Source organism: Notechis scutatus, chromosome 1 (genome assembly GCF_049901735.1).
Source record: "Notechis scutatus isolate UNSWTSFEM ecotype Mainland chromosome 1, rNotScu1.2, whole genome shotgun sequence".
NCBI classification, from domain to species: domain Eukaryota; kingdom Metazoa; phylum Chordata; class Lepidosauria; order Squamata; family Elapidae; genus Notechis; species Notechis scutatus.
This window is the reverse complement of record NC_142009.1, coordinates 86,491,341-86,511,285: the sequence shown is the minus strand read 5'-3', so window position 1 is coordinate 86,511,285 and position 19,945 is coordinate 86,491,341. Positions and strand designations below refer to the sequence as shown.

At 39.0% G+C, this 19,945-nt stretch overlaps 1 protein-coding gene across 1 annotated transcript in view; it reads left to right on the top strand.

Annotated features, from left to right (window-relative positions):
* TAB2 (TGF-beta activated kinase 1 (MAP3K7) binding protein 2) overlaps positions 1–19,945 on the top strand; it is a 45,559-nt gene that overhangs the window by 13,467 nt on the left and 12,147 nt on the right. Inside the window, exons 2-3 of the mRNA XM_026666236.2 lie at positions 14,846–15,036; positions 17,716–19,219. Of these exons, the coding sequence (XP_026522021.1) occupies positions 14,935–15,036; positions 17,716–19,219 (1,606 nt within the window). The 5' untranslated portion in view covers positions 14,846–14,934. The remainder of the gene's footprint in view (positions 1–14,845; positions 15,037–17,715; positions 19,220–19,945) is intronic.

The window sequence follows — 19,945 nt, the reverse complement described above, 5'->3', positions numbered from 1 at the left end:
TGCTGATGAAATCACATTTTTAATATTTTAGAAAAAACAGGAACAGACTGCATGAATGGATAGCAAAATATCAGTGAGTTCCATACAGTGTAAGGATGTGTAAAGTGCTAGCAGGAAAATCATAATTTCACAAATAATTTCTGTTGTCTCAATTTTTAGTGACTAATGGAGAGGAATTCGGGGTTTGCAGTAGGTAGTTTAGTGAAAATACCTAACAGTGCTGTTAAAATATTATGATAAAAGCTTGCAGGCATCCTAAGCATTTCACAAGTGATATGTTTTCAACAGTTTGGTAAGAGAAACATAGGTGTGAACTAAGGAAGAAGAGAGTAGCGTGCCTAAGGGAAACTGAGAATGAATTCCTTATTGAAATATAGTTCAGTTTGAGGGCTCTGTGGTGCCCTCTGAGCTTGGTTGTTTTCTTGAAGACATTTAATTACACAAACTAGGTAACATTGTTAGTGCTAGAAGGCAGAGGGATTGTCAGTGTTGGTGCAAGTGATCTTGGAGGTTCTTTGGGCTGTTTACTGCTAGCTTGTTTGGCAGGTCTTTGATTGGGGCATTGTTTTCTTCTTGAAGGTTGGGATGATGTTAATCTTGGAGTTAATTTATGCTCATCTGGGTGTTTGATTGCTGGTGGGAAGGTGTTTTGGTCTTTTTGTTTCCTTTTTGGTTTGTTGATTGTCTCTAACACAGTTTGTAGATATTGTTTATGTCTGTGTGTTCATTGGTGGATAATTAATTTGTCAGGGTGCCAGGCTTCTGTAAATTATCTTGCATTTTTGGAGTTGCCTTGCTCTAGGATGGTCTAGATCAGGGGTCTCCAACCTTGGCAATAAGCATCATATAAAAAATACACATTTGGACTTTTCCACAGAAACTGGCAAAATGAAATACTATAACTTTAAGATAACATTTTGAATGGCAAAATGTTATATGGGCTAAAATAGACTTAAATATATTTTTCAGAGTAAATAAATGGGTTTCTGTAATTTTCAACATGCAGACTTACACAACTGGAAGAAAGGCCTACCTCATTCAACCAGATAGTTCCAGAAAGCTCACAAGAAAATAGAAGCAATAGCTCTCTACTGTAGTTATTGTTCCATAGGAAGTGTTACTAAGAGATATACTGCCTCTAATCTGAAGGCATTAAGGAAGCGTATCTCTTATACAGCTGTTGCTACCTGTGACTTTCTATATTTACTCTTTCCCTTTAAAAGTCATCTAGGATAGTAGCTAACAACATAAATAATGAATGACAAAACCAAAGCAGTAACAGAACATTAAAAACCACAGCAGCAGCAGCATTATTAAAAGCTTTTGTCTGGTATGAAAAGATAATAAAGATTATACCAGGTGTATGTTGTTAAAGAGGAAACTCTAAAATTGGAGGTTCTAAGTGCCGGTTCTCAGCCCCCTCACCACACCTCCCCATGGAAGGATGCCCCAAGGCAGGCCTTCTGAAAATGATCTCAAGGTAAGCCTACAGGAAGAAGGATTCCTTCAGATTCAGAAGTATCTCAAGCTGTGAGAAGCTTTATAAACCAACACCAGGACCCAGAATTGAGAGAGCCAATGAATTAGATATCATTCATTAGTTACAGTTATGTTTTTTAAACAATAGAGAACTTTACTTCATTTTCTATGTTGTCATGTAATCTTTTAAAGCTAAAAATAGGTAACTTTTAAAATGATTTATCTCAGAACTTATTTTGTGAACCCTTGCAATCCTGATTCCTCTCTTAAAATGTGACACCCAGAACTGTGCACAGTATTCTGAATGTATGCTTGCTAAAACAGTAAGGAGTGGACAGAAGAGTAGCAGAACACATCCATGAACATCAACTAGCAGTCAAAAGTCATGGAGAAACTCATTCTTAACAATCTATTTCTGAATATTGCCTGTAATGTCTCACAGAAATTAAGTAGGTTTATATATGTTTATTTCTATATAGTGGAAATAAATTTAACCTGATTATTATTGCTTTTTAGGGAATTCGAAGAAATTTGAAAACTTATAATTTAGTATAAGTGGTAAATGGTAACGTTTTCTTAACATGATAAATAAATTCTTATCGGAGTGAAAATTTTGAAGGATCATACTTTTGCTAGTCATTTGGCTACTGTGCTATATAAGAACAAAGTCTGTGCAATTTTGTGTTTTGAATGTTGTTTGTTTTATCCTGGGTATATTTAGATATTTTGCTTCTCTGTATTTAATGTGTCATAATAGCAAAGGGTGTAGAGAGGTTTATGAATTCTGACAAAATATAATAAAGGTTATGTATTCATTTAAAGGTAATATCAATAACATTTGGATGTGAAAGAATGTGAACATTTTTAGGCCATAATATTAGTTGTTGGGTGTGTGTGTGTGTGCGTGTGTGTGTTATTGAATACCAAACAATAATAAAATTTGTTTACGTAATTTCTTTAACTTAGAATTTAAACAGAAATCAAGTAATGTCGAATTGAACAATTACGGCCCACTGCAACTAATATGGTAGCCAGTTCTGTGGAACTTCGTGTTTCTGATTGCACTTGTAAATAATTACTGTGTTTAAATCCTGGCACAGAAGACTAATGCTACTCATTTTCTGGAAAGCAGAGTGGATGTCTTGCCAAGAGTGTTGAGTGGGATAGAAGTGGTAAAATATTGTTTCTGGGGAAAAAAAAAAAAACAGCCATGCTGGTATAATTCAAATACAAATATTGTTTTTCTGAATCATTAAGAATTTGGGGGAGCTGTGAAATAATTCCCATTTGTTTCAATGAAATGTAGAAGTGGCTGGAATCTCACTATTTCCAACGGTTTCCATAATACAGAAATAAAAGATCTATGGTTTTCTGTGCTTGCCAAACAATTGGGAAGGAATTAGGGCAACCACAGATACTGCCTGGCAACTTTGACCAGCCAGAATTTTGCATCCAGTTATTTTATTACATTGTGTGTGTGTCTGTGTGTGTCCGTGTGTGTAACATGTTCACATTTGTTAACCCACAGTACTTTAAAAAAAAAAGCTGAATGTGCTTGCTCCTGTCCCTTGGCTTACATCCTTCAGCTAGTGCAGGAGCAAGGTTTTTTCAGGCATTTTGAGAAATATACCCAGCTTTTCCTTCCTAAGTTGTCTTTCTTTCCTGAACTCAGCTATAACCATTAGCTTAGTGATTCAAAGTTCCAACAGCAATGAAAAAAGTGACATGACAGTTTTCCCACATTTATGACAGTTGCAACATCTCCATGGTCATGTGATCAAACTTTGGATGCTTGGCGGCTGCCATATATTAATGATTGCAGTGTCCTGGGGTCATGTGATCACCTTTTGTGATCTTCTATTTAATAAGTAAAAACAATGGGGAAGCCAGATTCACTTAACAACCATGTTACTAACTTAACTCCAGCCATTCACTTTACAACTGTGGCAAGAAAGGTAAAAAAATGGCGACATTTAGCTGTCTCACTTAGCAACAGAAATGTTGGGCTCAATTGTGCTCATAACTTGAGGATTACCTATACACCAAAAGGAAATAGGTAAAACAGGACTCTTTGTAAAAGATTCCTAGACTGAGGAACATTGACCAATTTAATTGAATCCAATTAAAGGAAGATGAATTCTGTTTTCAGGTTTAGAAATGCTTATGTTTAAGGATTTGAAATAATCTGAAATATATAATATGAATGCTGGAATATTCAGATAATTATGATTTATCAGGATAAATTCTAATCCTTTTAAAAAATTCTCTGTATCCATTAGACCTACTATTTATTCACCTATTGTTCAAGTCCTTTTTGGTAGCTTAGATAGGTGAAGGGGCTAACATCTACTATTTAACATCATCTATGATCTCCATCTCCCCTTTTGAGTATATAAATGATATTATCTGGTAAACACAAAATTTATAATTACCATGGCTGAAAACTACAATAATGTATCAATAATGTATTCTTTCTGCTGTATTAGTCACTTGTAAAATCATTCAGTAGATTGGTGGTCAGTAGCATGTAGTTTTCTGATGAGTGCAAGTTATAAACCTTGGCCCTTCTACTGTACTTGATCAATAGTTATTTTTTGGATATTTCTCTAACTATAATGTATTCTATTACCAAAAATATTTACCAAACTGTACAAGAAAAATGAAGGGAAAAAAATCCCTTTCTCCCCATGCAACTAAACATTTAAAGCTAATAAATCTGGCAGGCAGTTAGAAATAAACATTTTTTTTTAAATATTAGGGTTGGGGTTAGAATTAATTTATATGTAGATGCTCTGGATGTGGGTTATAAATATTGGGAACCTTTGCTATATATGGAGGTACATAGTTAATGAAAGAAATAAAAATAGAATTCTGTTTAGAAATTTTGTCACAGTAGAACATTATTGGAAACATAATGGCTTTAAATTTTGGCTGGCAAGCTAAATTGATTTCAGTATTGTTTCTGACACCTAGTATTATTTAGGGAAGTAATGCCAAACTCTATCCTTCATAGGAAGTTTTTGTTCTACTTCCCATGAGATTGAATTCAGAATAAATATGTGTTCACAAAAGGCTTGCTTTGTTAAAGCATAAGGTGTTGAACTGGGGGGTGGGGTGATGGAGTCCCCCAAATAATTGATTTAATTAATGCTGCCCTACTGTAAAGAAGTTGTGCTTTATGGACAAATGTAACAAATACGCATTTGTTTCAAAAGATAAACTTCACAGTGGTATTAATCCATTTGTAATTACTGCATATTTATATTATATGATTTTTTACATGCTTTTCAGATTCACACATGCTTTAATTCTATTCTAGGTTATTCTTGCTGCATAACACTGGTGAGAAATTAATCTAGTTATTATTAGTGCCTTAGTTTTTTGGGAGGATGTTTTCACTAATTTTTCCTGGATTATAAACAACAGTAGAATTGATTGCAATAAAATATATTATTTATTATTTAACAATATAATTGATTGCAATAAAATATATTATTTGAAATTATACTCATAAATTTTATATGATACTGCTTTACTCATGAATATTATCCTTGGATTTTCTTTTTCTGTTTTTGAGGTCAATGACTTTTCAAACATATAAATCAGATAAAGGTTCTCTGTAATTTTGCTTGTGTTATATTTATGTAGAAGAAATAGTCAAGCCAGTGAAAAATAAGATTATAAAAGTAATTTCCTGGATGGATTTTTTTTCAGGACCTCTCAGTTTGAAGTTAGAGGTGTTAGTAGACATTTAAATTCATTTAATTGCTTGTTTTTGTTTTCAACATGACTCACTAGAGGTTCAATGCTTTGTTGGGAAAAGAAAACCACATTATTTAAATTAATTGAATATCTAAAAATAAAAAAATATACCACCTCATTTAATATAACCCATTTTTCATTTTCAATGTAATATATACTTATTTTGTGGAATAATAGCTGTTTTCATTTAAAAAGGGGGGGGAGGGATAGGGCATAAAACTTTGAAGTATCTTCACATGCTGCTGTTAAGAACAAACTTGGAGGTTTATTGTGCCCTCAGAGTTACCTGAATAGTGCCAATGCAAACTTCTTGGAACTGCTGAAAGTTTACAACACAGTCCTTTCAGCAGTTCCAAGAAGGTTCCACACCTTTCAGAAGTAACAATTTAAAAAGAAAAAACGAGGAAAATTCTAGCCATCCTTAAGAAGATTATTTCTTTAACTTGTGATTAAAGAGCATATAACTTTCTAATTCAAAAATATTCAAAGTCTTATGGCTTCTTGTACTGTATTGAGCCATCTGCATTTTGTATTCATTGCTTCTTTGGAAGCCAAATTACAAAGGGGTAATTTGATCTTTTAGCAGTGTTTGGTAAATACTATCAATAATGGGTACAATATGTTCTACTGCTAAAAGAAAAAATATGAGGGTTGTTTTGTCTACATTTTTTTCCTCTTCAAATTGTTGGCCTAAACAATTTCCCTTTAATAGATGTGTTTTCATTGATTAAAACAAATTGATTTAATTAATTGGTAGGTGAAATTGTTGATTAGATATAGAATCTTCTGTATAATGCTGGTCTTCAGGCGCACAAAATTAAAGCTAGTTGTTTTCTGTATTACAGGGTATAAACGGGTAGGATTCTACCGGTTCGGACCGGTTCTATAGAACCAGTTATTATGATTCTGCATAGTTCAGAGAACCAGCAAATCATGCCCCTGGCTGCCCCCACTCCTCTCCACCCTCCCCTCCCAGTCAGTCCTTACTGTGCATGCGTAACATCGCACACATGCGCGACATCACTGACTGTGTTCTCCCCGCCCAATCACTCCTTAAGGTGTTTCTTTTTTCTCCATCATGCTGCTTCGAGAGTCCAGCATTGGGATATCATTGAGTTGAGTCTGCTACTATAAAAAACCAGCCTCTGCTAAGAGCCCCAGCTTTTTGACTCGGCTCTTTGATATTAGAGCTGGTGTCTCTGGACTCTTTAGGGCTAGCTAATAGCAGCAGTTTGTAGATTGTCTTTTCAAAAAGCATCAGAATATCACCAGTGTAGCTCCCGGGGCTCCAGTAGAGCTATGCCTGCAAGGAGAGTGGGGATCCGCTCCTTCGCTACTCAGCGTCCATCAGGGCGCTGACAACAAAACTGTGAGTGTGGCCTGGGAGAACGCAGTGAAGAGCCTCCCACGCCAGCCCTTTGACAGCGCAGTTCATTTAAGAGTGATTTGGCCGGGAGACCTCCCACGCGGTTCTTTCTGCGGCACGCATCTCGCAGAGTGCAAATTTGAAGCCACAGAACTGGAAAGGGAAGCAGCAGCAGTAAATCGGCTGGCTTTTTCCAAGGCCCCTCAGCGACGCTAGACCGAGATAACGATCATGCCTCCCAGCTAGTGTTCGGCGCCATGCGCCTGGTGGGACCTCCCTCTGTACCAGAGAACATTACAAGGAGGTCCAGCTCTCAGCCTTACAGCCATTAGTCTGCACAAACATCCAGGCAGACTCCCAGAACAGGATTTGAGAAAAAGAGATGCCTGGGCTATAGGCCGTCCTCAAACACAACCTACAGCCTCGTGGCAGGTGGCCATTTTGGGATTGTGTTCTTTCGGGCGCCATTTTATTGAAGCCTCAAAGCAGTGATCCCACCCATATCTAGGGGGGCATGACTAGTGAGGAGCTGACAGCACCTCCAGTGTCCTTCCTAGTGAGATGGAGAGCAGCTGGGCCCAGCCAGGACCATCGAACATGGATGCCACACAGTGCTCTGAAGTATCAAGAAGGCCTTTCAAGAGAAGGTGACAGAAGGTCCTTTCAGCCAACAGGGAGGCAGCAGCGAAGATCAGGGCCAAGGCCCTGGCCCCCAAGAAGATCTCTAAGTCAAAACTGAGACCTGAAAGGAGGAGACATGCTGCATTAGAAAAATAGTTTGCCAAGAACTTCCAACACTTAAAGGAAGAGGGCCTTTCTCAGTCAAGGGTCTCGGGCCTACCCAGTTCAGGTCCCCAGAGAAGGAGGGTCAGAAGGTGGTTTAGAAAGCCACCTTCAGGCATAGTCCCGGAGAGGCCTGATGAGGCCTCCCTTCCCCAAGACCTAAGCAGGTCTGGGCCTCACTTTAGGCCAGCAAATTGGGATACTGGAATTTACAATCCTCAGGGATTTTTGCCCCAAGGGGGACATGGGCCCAGGACGGAGGCCTCTTTTATCCCCACTTGTGGCTAGGCTTCGTCCAGTGGTCACCACCCTAGACAATAGGCCCGAAGATATCCAAACCCTGGTCTCTGTGGCAGTTAGGCAGGGCATTGCTGAGGCGTTTCAGCAGCTCCTCCACCCCAGCCAGTGGGGCCCCTAGCGTTCTATCCTCCTCCTATCAGGGGAATCCGGTGCAGAGGGAGCTCTCCAAGCCCCACAAGTTTCATTACCCCTCCACTCACCCTGGCTGGGGAGAGTATGAGGACAGAGGTTCTTTCTATCCCTCAGAGCATAGCAGATCCTCGATGTCAGAGGAGGAGGAGGGGGAGCTCAGGGATTCCAACTACTCTGAAGAAGAGGAACCTAGGCTGGAGCAGCCTACCTCTGCGGCAGTCTTCAGACCTTCGTTATTCAGGCCCCTACTCCACAAGGCTTTAGTCACTGTGCAACTAAGCCCTGATGAGGTGGCACCGGAGCCACAGGTGGACCTTATGGCCCAAGGGGACTCATTATCAATGCACTGCTCCTTTGTCAGGGCCTCGTCCCTCATCCCAGGACAAGAGATTCTTTAATGTGGGGCCATCCCTGGCCAAGCCCTAACATGCTCCAGTGGTAGCTACCTTTGCATTCTCCAGAACCCCCACGGAACTGGAGGATGTCCTTAGGCCTGATGGTAAAAGATCGGAGCAAACCCTGAAATGCACGTATCAGGTTGCAGCTTGGGCAGTAAAGGCCTCCACCGCCACCTCGTTCTTTACGAGATTGGCAATATGTTGGTTACACCAACTCCAGGACCGATTGCCAAGCAGCAATGCCAGGTCTCACAAAGACCTAAACAAAATAATAGCCACAGCAGAATTCATGGTTGACGCTACACTCAGCTCCACCAGATTCGCATCAAAGGCAGTGGCGCAACTGGCAGATTGACTCCCGGTGCAAGTGGAAGCTGGCATCTGCTCCATGCTCCGGAGATAACCTCTTTGGAACGGCATTGGAACCATTCATGGTGGAGACCAGGAATAAAAGAAAAGTTCTGTCTACCAATAAAAGATCGGAATTCCGGCAGATGCCATACTCCAGGCCTCCCACTTACTGTCCTGAAGCCAACCCTCAGTTTCCTCAGGGCCAGAGACCGTTCTCTCCGTGCCAAGAACAACACCCTGACCGCACAGCCAGGCAACAGCAGTTCTCTGGTAAACTGCCCTTTCAAGGGGGACGAGGTCGTTCATTCCGACGCTCTTAAGTAACTACATCAACTCCCCTCCCATCGGAGGTCGTCTGTCCTTTTTCACCTCAAGATGGAAGGAGTCAACAATGGACACCTGGGTTCTCAGGACTGTATCATCTGGCCTTCGTTTCGAGTTTCTCTTCCCTTCTCTGAGTTTTTTTGTTTGCTGTACTATTTATTGGGACAGATCCAAGCGGGCTGTCATAGAATCGGCCATCCAACACCTGGTGGACATCAGAGCCATAGAAACGGTTCCTGTGGATCTGCGGAGGTTGGGATTCTACTCCCGCCTCTTCATAATTCCAAAGGCCTTGGGAGGGTGAAGAGCAATCCTCAATCTCAAATGTCCAGGAGGGCGATCTCCTCTTATCCATAGACCTCACGGAGGCTTACCTCCACATTCAGTCTGGCCCCCTCATTGCCTGTGCTTCTGTTATAACAGTAAGCACTATCAGTACCGGGCCCTTCTGTTTGGCCTTTCATCGGTCCCAAGGGTCTTTATGAAGGTCTTGGCAGTATTGGCAGTGTACCTCCGAGCTTTGCCGGTGAGGGTCTAATGCTACCTGAACGACATTCTGATCCAGTCTACCTCCATCCAGGTAGCCAACCATGACCTTCAGACCATGATGCATCTCTTGCAGGAGCATGGATTCTCCATAAACCTCGTCGAGAGCCATCTTCTTCCAATGACCTGTCTTCTACACCTCAGGGTGATCATCAACATGACTCACTGCGAGGTCTTCCTTTCCTCGGAGCGACAGGAGTGTCTACCAATGCCCCTTTTCCCCTTCCGATGATCAGCTGTTCTGATGAACAGCTGTGCCGGGATCCCCCTTGTTGTCTTGCTGTTTCACCCAGGAGGCTTCCCGAGGCCCAGGAGCAAAAAAAGGGGGGGGTGCAGGGAGAGTGCTGCGCCCCCCTGCACTCTTTTTTGCTTTCCTGGGCCCCATGGAAACCTGGGAGCAAAAACGACCCCCAAGAGGCTTCCCTGAGGCCCAGAAGGCCCCAAAACAGAGCTGCCACCCACCCAGGCTCCATTTTTTGCCTTTTTGGGCCCCAGGGAAGCCTTCTGGGAGCAAAAACACCCCCCCCAGGAGGCTTGCCTGAGGCCCAGGAGGCAAAAAGTACGGGGTGTGTGTGTTGCTGTTGCAAAAAAAGAAAGCCACACCCATCCAGTCACATGGCCATGTCCACCTAGCCATGCCCACAGAACTGGTTAAAAAATCTGAATCCCACCCCTGGGTATAAATATGATATGAATATCATATGACAAGCATATGATATGAGTATGTAGTAATTTGTTACAAAAATAACATTTAATTTAACACATAGATTGTCATTAAAATTATGTAAGAGTTGTTTAATAAATTACAAAACATTTAATACCATTATCATTCTTTTAAAATTTAACAGTATTAGTGAAGTTACCCCTAATACTGAAGTTATTAGTGACGTTTCTTACAGGTTTTCTTAAGGGATTAATACAGTAAAATGTCTTAAGAATCACATCTGAAAAATGTTGTGAATAGAACTGCAGGGAACAGAAATAAAAGGCATAAAAGTTTGTATATATTTAGTTTCTATATATTAATTAAGAAATATGTAAACATTATATGCTATTACATGCAGTTTACTCATGTACTCTTATTATAGTACATAAATATGAATTGAGAAAAGGTTCACAAAATAATTTTCCATATATGGCATGTCAGGAATTAGCAGCAACATTGGCAGAACAGCATTCCTCACCAACTAGAGGTGGTTATACCCTGTTAGTACTGTGATTCCCCCCTTTCTGGAATTTGAGTTATCCTAGAAGTTGATGGCCACCATGACAACTGTGAACTCATTTCAGTTCATCCTTGGCCTGACCCACGTGGCCTATTACACTCTTAGATCTAGCTTTTCCCTCAGAGAAGATGTATCATGATCTGATCATTTCCATTAGTCCACTATCATGGAAAAATAACTACAGGTAGTCCTTGAATTACAACAGTTCATTTAGTGACTGTTCAAAGTTACAACATCACAGAAAAAGTGACATGACCATTTTTCACACTTATGACCATTGCACCATCCCCATTGTCACATGAGCAAAATTCATACATTTGGCAACTGACTCATATTTATGACAGTTGCAGAGCCTTGGGGTCATGCGATCACATTTTATGACCTGACAAAGTCAGTGGTAAAATCACTTAACAACCATGTTACTACCTTAACAACTGCCATGATACACCTATAACAACTGTGACAAGAAAGGTCATAAAATGGGGCAAAATTCACTTAACAAATATCTCGGTTAGCAACATAAATTTTGGGCCCAATTGTGGTCATAAGTTGAGGACTACCTGTATTTTTATGACAGTGGGATTAACTAGATTTACTATCTCTGCTTAGTGAGGAGGATCCCATCCTACATATTTGGTGAATTCAGCAGGTTTCCTGGTAGCACTTGGGCAGTTTTCCAGTGATTGGGAGGGCACCTCTCATGAGCATCCTGTTGACCTCTAGAAAATAAAAAAAATAAAGTGCTTGACAAAATTGCCCTGAGCAACATCTTTCCACTGATCCTGTGTAGTCATGTTGTTTCAGAGTAATCGGGTAAGAAAGTCATAGGTTACGTGTGGATTTCTATAAAAGCTAGTTAGTATACAGTAGTACTTCATTTGCATGTGTATTTTGCATATGGTTTACCTTATTGATAGTGTATTGTTGGAATATATGAGCATCATAATCACTGTTTACAGTGGAGTTGGCGAAAATGGCAAAATTGACTATTCTCCATAAGACTGCTGCGAAAGTCTAGTGTGGGTTGTCCTCATCTCCTCATCAAGTGACTGGGTCTGCCAAATCATTGATCTTGCCACCGTTGCTATGGATACCCCAGCTTTTGGTGAAGGATTCTTGACAGACATCTTCATGTTCTGAAAAATATTAAAACATCCTTCTCCCCACCCGCCAGACCTCAGTGTGGGCCTATACTCTTCTCGCAGTCAAACAAGAAAGGACATTCACCAATAATTATACCTACGTCCCTTCTCCGTTAGACTGCTGCGAGAGTCTAGTGTGGGACTTACCAAAGTTGGCATGTCCCTGGGAGGCTTAGGTCTGGTCCTCATCTGTCTGCTCTGATGCAACTCGTTAGAGCACCCGTCTGCCAAAGGCCGCATCTGCAGAGGCAACAGAGTCCAGATGGTAATGACAGATAAACGGGGAAGGAGATGACTAGGTGGCAGCCCAGCAAATCTCCTCAATAAATGCTTGAGTAGCCCAAGCTGCTGTTGTGGCTGCACTCCTTGTGGAATGAGCCATAAGTCTACTGGGCACAGGATGTCCCCGAGTCTCTTAAGCCAGTGCTATGCAGGATCGAATTCATAGAAGGGGAAATCTTGTTTCCTAACGATGCTGGTTGAAAGGAAACAAAAACAGATTCCGTCTTTTGGAACAAAGAGGTCCTTTTAACATAAATCTTCAATGTCCTGCGAACATCCAGAGCATGCCATTTCTTCTCCAGTTCATGAGTCGGGTTAGGACAAAAATCGGGTAATACCAGTTCCTGCACTCTGTGTAACAAAGAGTTAACTTTCGGAACAAAGGTGGGACCACCCTGTTATGGTGAAAAATGCAAAGATCTGCCCCAACAGAGCACTGCTAGTTCCGAAACCCTTCTAGCTGTCGTGATGGCCACCAAGAAGGCCACCTTAATAGTCATGAAACGCAGGCCAATAGTTCTAAGTGGCTGGAAGGGAGTTCCTGTAAGAGTCCGCAGGACTTTGGACAGGTCCCAAGTAGGGTACCTGTGGTCTACCAGAGGACGTAGATTTGATGCCCCTCTGAGAAATCTGCGGACTAGAAGATGGTGAGAAATAGATTCCAATGACCCCATGGATAAGACAGAAGACAAAGCTGCTAGCTGTCTGCGAAGAGTATTGGACAAAATTTTATTAAAAGATTAAAAATCACTATTTACAAACTGTATGTATCTATCTAAATTCAGCTGCACTTTTGACAGTAGAGTGTTTGCGGATTAGTTATTGTAATTATAAGCATTTTAATAGCTGCAGTGAAATATGTATTCAGCACATTAGTTCTTGATATATTGTTGATTTTTGAAAGTTTAGCTTGTATAAGAACATTTTATAAATTTTCAAATAATGGCTCAACTGAAAATCTGTTTATACTATCATTTTATTGGTATATTGGATTTCTTAATTTTGGTGACTTTAGCAGTTAACATTAGAACAAGGTTTCTCAAATATGGTATTTATGGTCAGTGGAAAAAATGTCCTTTGAAATTGCAGATTATATGTTTTAAAGATTGCTGATTTATTTGAACAGGAGTTTGTCTAATAATAACTAATAATAATTGATATCTACTTGTTTACACTCCGAGGCACCCTTTGCTCCACTTCCCACCCAACTGGGTCTCACACCCTCCTCTTCCCAACACAACCTGCTCCAGTTACCTTTTCCAAGGATTGCCTTTGGGAAAGAGAACTGCCAGATCTGCGACACAGCCTAGTGCTGTCCCAGAAGCGGATGCCATTTTGTGAGCATTTACATTTTTTGCATTGTGAATGACACCTGATTCTGGCATGGCACCATGCTGCAGATTGGCTGGTTCTCCTTAGGAAAGATAATCTTTGGGAAAGGTACCTAAAGGAAGGCATGATGGGGTTGTGGGACCCAGTGGAGCGGAAAGCAGGCCCAAGGTCTGTAGGGAACTAACTGGGTAGGAGGTAGATCCAAGGGGTCCAGTGAGTGTGTTGGGGGAGAAGATAGACAGTGGGAGCAGCTGCAGAGTCCCTGCGGTCAATTGTAAGGATGGGCAAATTGCCAAGTGCCCAAATTTTGTTCATGTGACTGCACAGCGTTGGAATGGTCATAATTTCACGTACAGGTTGTAAGTTCCTTTGTTCATGCCATTGTAATTTTGAACAGTAGTTGAATGAATAATTATAAATTGAGGACTACCTGAAAGTAATAAAATATAAATAAATAAAATAAATAAAATATATTAATTCAATTAAACATGGTGGGAGAAAATGGTACTTTTCCCTATGAGCAATAGATTTATATCCTACCACACACTAATAACTCTCAAGGGCTTACATAACATAAAAATATGAAAATAGCCATGGCAGAATGCAAGTAACACAAATATAGTCTTTTCAGATTTAATGGACATTTGGATTAACAGTCTTTCTCCTCAAGTGACTGTTAAATTAAGAATGTACTATTTATTATCATATCTTTAGCTTCAACAAGAAGCATGTTAACAAAGAAAATAATTAAAGATGCTGTGTGAAGGAACTATTAAGTTCTTTAATTTCTTTGTGTCATATTTAGGTGGACATAAAAACTCTACACATCCGTTTTTAAATGCCAGGTTTCTGAAATGTAAAATAATCAGACCAAGATAAATCACTTCAGAATTTTTCCCACTTTTAATATAACAACATATAAGCTATACAATTCAATTGAAAAACAAATAAAAATCTTTTATAGAGAAAAATAAATAAATAGGTCATATACTTTGTCCCGTGCCTGATCCATTTTCCGTCATGGGGCGTCTTTCTACTTCTCATAGGGTGGAGAGATTGTTTAAGCATTGTATGTCTTCCTAAACTGCTTTTCTAAAAAGTGATTAACCCTAATTAACAAGCTCAGTTCTATTCCTGAATTCTGATTAGAACCCTTCTGTCAGCTGCAGTATGAAACTGACCGGACTTTAATAAGTTCAAATTGAAGACTTTTGTTGTTCTATATGAAGGCATTGGGAACAAAGTTACTTTTCATCACCTTGTAATTGGGAACAGTCTCTATCTGAATCAGTCGCTAAATGAGGAGGTTGTGACTAAGCAACTTGCTTTGTTCTTTATAGATCATAAAGCTTGCATTGAGAATGTTGTAATCAAATGCATGTGATGATTTATTTATTTAATTGTTTTTTGTTTTGGTTGCAGAAAATGCTAGGACAAAAGAGATGATTTTAATTTCACACTAAGGCCTGGAACTGCACATTGAACAAACGTCCTGATCAGGCAACATACGAATGGCCCAAGGAAGCCAGCAAATTGATTTTCAGGTTTTAAATGACCTGCGCCAAAAATTTCCTGAGGTACCTGAAGTTGTTGTGTCCAGATGCATGTTACAGGTCAGTGCTATGTTGTTACTACTTGGAGGCATTATAATATTGTGATATTAAAAATTAATTTTTTTTTAAAAAGGGCTAACTTATTAAATGTATAATTTCTTTGGTATACATTTTCCTATCCCAAATTTAATAGTATAATTTGTTTTCTTTTTGTATGCTTTTAATAGTTTTAGTTCTGCTTTTCTTGGTTTGTATTTTATTTAATTTATTCTGCTTTGTATTTCATTTTAAATTGTTGGGTATCAAATTATATATATATATATATATATATATGTTTTCTTAAGTTTTTCATTAGTTTTCAAGGCCCATTGCTGTGGCACAATCGTTGGAGTGGGTTGTTGTCGAGTTCTGGCAGGTTCTGCTTGATTATTTTACTTTGCCTTCAGGTTATCAGGGTTGCGATTGTTCGAATGGATCGTTGAGGTTGGCCCAGAGGTGGGGATGTTGCTTTTCCACGGTGGTGTGGAGATTTTTTCTCCACACCACAAGCCAGGCAAACACCTGGGCACAAACAGATCCCCCTGATACCTCCAGCTCAAACACACCCCAACCAGGCACCCAGATGAAACCCAGCTTCCTAACTAATGATAGCCGCCCATTTACCCTGGGCTAAGCTGCACTAAAGGCTCTCCATTAAAGCAACACAATGCTGCCAGCCAATCAAGATACAAAAAGAGCCAAAAACAGACAGAAGATATTAGAGACACCAATCAAGCAGAACACAGCAAACTCCGAGACCAATAAACACAGACCAAGACTCCCAACCAATCAGGATGAAGAAAAACCATTCTGGCACAGCAATAGGCTGCCCCAAATTCAAATCTGAAACTACTGTAAAAGTCTGACTCACAGACGGACACAATACAGAAGCCTGATGATGGCAGATGAGATTCTGCTGAAACGTTGCTACAACTTTAAAAGAACTACAATGACGTGGGAAAATACCCGAACCAAGCCGAACACCATATATATATATATAAATAAAATATATTAATTCAGTTAAACATGGTGGGAGATATATATATATATATATATATATATATATATATATATATATATCTCATAAAGATCTCATATAGCATTTATTTTTCTCACTTGGTTATATTATAGTTGTGTATCCCTTATAGCAGGGGTCGCCAACTTCCAGTTCACGGCCCAGTACTAGTGCAAGCGAAGGTCCGTTTGTGCAAGTGGCGTGCATGGCGAAAGCATTCTCTCTTGCCCCTCCTTCACCGCAGCCACCACTGCCAGTCCACACTGCCTTGTAGTACAGCATTCAATATGCTGATAGGTATTCCACAATAAGTATTCATTTTAAGACTGCAAAACAATAGTTCGTATACTATTTGATCCAATTAACCTCTTTTCCCAGTCTCAAATAATGTGATTACTCAAGACAAAAATAAAACACAACAAAAATCCAATATTTTATATAAGCCTCTCTATCCACTGCATAGCTTAAAACAAGCAATTACAAATTACTCCATTGCTCCTAGGATAGGCCCAAATTATCTAGTTTAAAAATCACTGATGTAGAGAGTGTTGATATTTTGATTTGGTGGCATTGCTAAACTATTTTTCTTTTTTAAATTTGATTCTTGATCATTGGCACATTGGAAATGGCTAGCCTTTTGGCCAAAAATGCTGTGGTTTTCGTGAAGTTTTGGAATAATATAAATTCTACTGAATTTATTTCTTCAGTTTTATGTTTGTATTAATTATATTGTAGTTACCAATAGGACATCTTTGTATCTATATTATTAGTAGATATTTATACAGAAAACAGTTTTCTAATAAAAATACTATTTGGGAGTTTTGTGTCTTTTTTCTATTTTTATTACTAGGTCATTCTATATTTAAAAATCAACACATTTAATTTTTCCTCAAATTAACTTACATCGTTAAATCTTTGTGGACTTATACACAAATACCCTGTAAATTTAAGACCTTTCAGGTACTGGTGCTAATTTCTCATTTTTACTTACATTAAAAAAAGTAGTGTAATACTTGATAAAAATACTTTCTATGTGAGAAAATATGGAGATAACTTTTGAAATGAAATTGAGATTAAACTCAAAATAAGTATGCATTTAATCCAAACCCAAATGCCATTAAGGATCTTTCTAGCAGTAAGATTTAATGAGAAGATTGGTGAACATAATTAGCTGCAATAAAGATATACTTTGTTATATTCATCCCTTTACTATAGTCTTCTCCCTAAACTACAGTTTAGTGTAGTGGTTAAGGCATCAGGCACAAACCAGGAGGCCATGAATTCTGGTCCTGCTTAGGTATGAAGCCAACTAAGGGACTTTGAGTAGCCATTCTCAGATTTAGGAAGAAGGCAAAGGCAAATCACTACTAAATGTTGCAAGACTACTGCAGGGAGTTGACACATGCATACACCCTCACATATACAGGAAGGAAAGAAGGCTAATTGAGTTCAATATTATTAATTCCCAAGACAGTACAATATTTGAAGCTATAGTATTTCAATCTTTCTTTAGCTGTAACCCAGATGCATACTATTTTATTGTTTCTCTTCTGAGCTTTCCTTAACCCTATTTTACCTATTTTCAAATAGATTTACATGTCAAAAAGCTTGTATTTTTTTAAGTTCTTGAATGACTGACAAAATTATAGGAGTTCTACTGATGCCTGTTTTTAAATTTGTTACAGAATAATAATAACTTGGATGCCTGTTGTGCAGTTCTCTCTAAAGAGAGCACAAAATATCTCTACGGTGAAGGAGACATTGGTTTTTCAGATGATTCTGGAATTTCTAATCTGCGAAATCACATGACATCCCTTAATTTGGATTTGCAATCACAGAATGTGAATCTCCATGGAAGAGAAGGAAGTAGAATGAATGGAAGTAGGACTTTAACTCATAGTATTAGTGATGGACACCTTCAGACCAGCTTGTCCAACAGCGAATTGTGTCATCCGGAACCACAGACTGCTCCAGTCCAAGTTCCACAGGGATTCTTTGGCATATCTAATACTCCTAGTACTTCCAATTCAGGACAACATTTTGGATTTCACTTGGGCAGTAAAGGATCTTCTGGTTTGGCTCAGCAAATACCTAGATTTAACCCCATTATGGTAACTTTAGCCCCAAATATTCAGCCTGGTCGGAACACCCCAACATCTTTGCACATACATGGTGTACCTCCAATAAACAGTCCACAAGGCAATTCTATCTACATTAGACCTTATATCACAAATCCAAGTGGTACAACTCGCCATAATCAGCAAAATCCAGCCTGGATGTCTCAGTTCAATCCTATGCATTCTCAACAAAACTATCAGCCTTCACATTCAAACCCCTGGTCAACTATGCCCACAACCAGTTCCTTGACACATACCTCATCACAACAGTCAACTCAGTCAAATCAGCAAGGCCATCAGACCTCTCATGTGTATATGCCTATAAGTTCTCCTACAACTCCCCAAGCACCCATAGTTCATTCATCTGGTGGCTCACAGTCATCTTCAACCCAGAGCCAATATAATATCCAAAATATATCAACAGGACCTCGTAAAAACCAAATTGAAATAAAACTTGAACCACCGCAAAGAAACAGTTCATCAAAACTTCGTCCTACAGGTCCCCGCTCATCCACAAATTCCTCTTCCAGCAACAGCCAGACTTTAAGCAGAAGTCAACCCACTGTTTACATAGCTGCCAGTCCACCAAATACTGATGAAATAATTACACGAAGTCAGCCAAAGGTCTACATTTCTGCCAATGCTGCTTCAGGTGATGAACAACTTGTACGGAATCAGCCCACACTCTTCATATCAACAAATCCAGGAGTGACGGGCACATCTAGGAATATGTCTGGTCAAGTTAGCATGGGACCTGCCTTTATTCACCACCACCCTCCCAAAAGCAGAACAATTGGAAACAATGCTTCTGCCACTTCTCCTCGAGTAGTGGTTACTCAGCCTAATACAAAATACACTTTTAAAATTACTGTTTCTCCAAATAAACCCCCTGCAGTTTCACCAGGTGTGGTATCCCCAACCTTTGAACCTACAAACCTTCTAAACCTTCCTGAACACTTTGCAGAAACAGAAAGTATCCAACACCTTAATGACCCTGTTTTAGCACATGTCGATAGGATTAATGAAGCACGAAAATTGAGCATGGGGTCTGACGATGCAGCCTATACACAAGGTAATGCTTTAGTGTGAATTATTGCCATTTCTGCCTTGCTGCTTTAGTCCATTATGTCCAACTTACTTATTCATTTATTTTAAGTCTTTATAACAAAGAGATTTAGAAAAAAAAACACTAGTATGTTGACACAGATGTATATTATCAGTTCAAGTACAGTAATCAAGAAATATAGAAATTATAACTTTAATACTCTAGAACTAAAAATGCTTTTGTTAATATTCTCAGAGAAAAACCTATAAATAATTAAAGAGGTTGGTGGGTAGAACAGATAACAGAGGAGAGCCTGTTCATAATTTCTGGAAAAGATAAATTGCATTTTTCATTATTTCTATTCCTATTCTATATTTATAGAACATTTATTTCCAATAAAATCAAATCAGACCAGATTAAGATTATGAAATTGATTTATCCACCCTAGTATATGTGAAGATTTTGATTTACAATATTGACTATCACCCACACACAGAGAGAAAGACTCAGACACAACTATATCCTAATAAATTTTATATTTGTTTAATCTAAATTTGCCAAATTGTGGCTCTGTTTTATGAATAAAACATAATGAAAAAAAATAAGATATATGTTATTTTCAATTTAAGCATCAATTTATATTTATTTACAAGCATCACTAGATGGAAGTTTATGTCATTGATTCCTTGGCATATTTTTATTTAAGCTTTTAAAAATATTATCATAGGCCCCACATATTTCATACATTGTGCC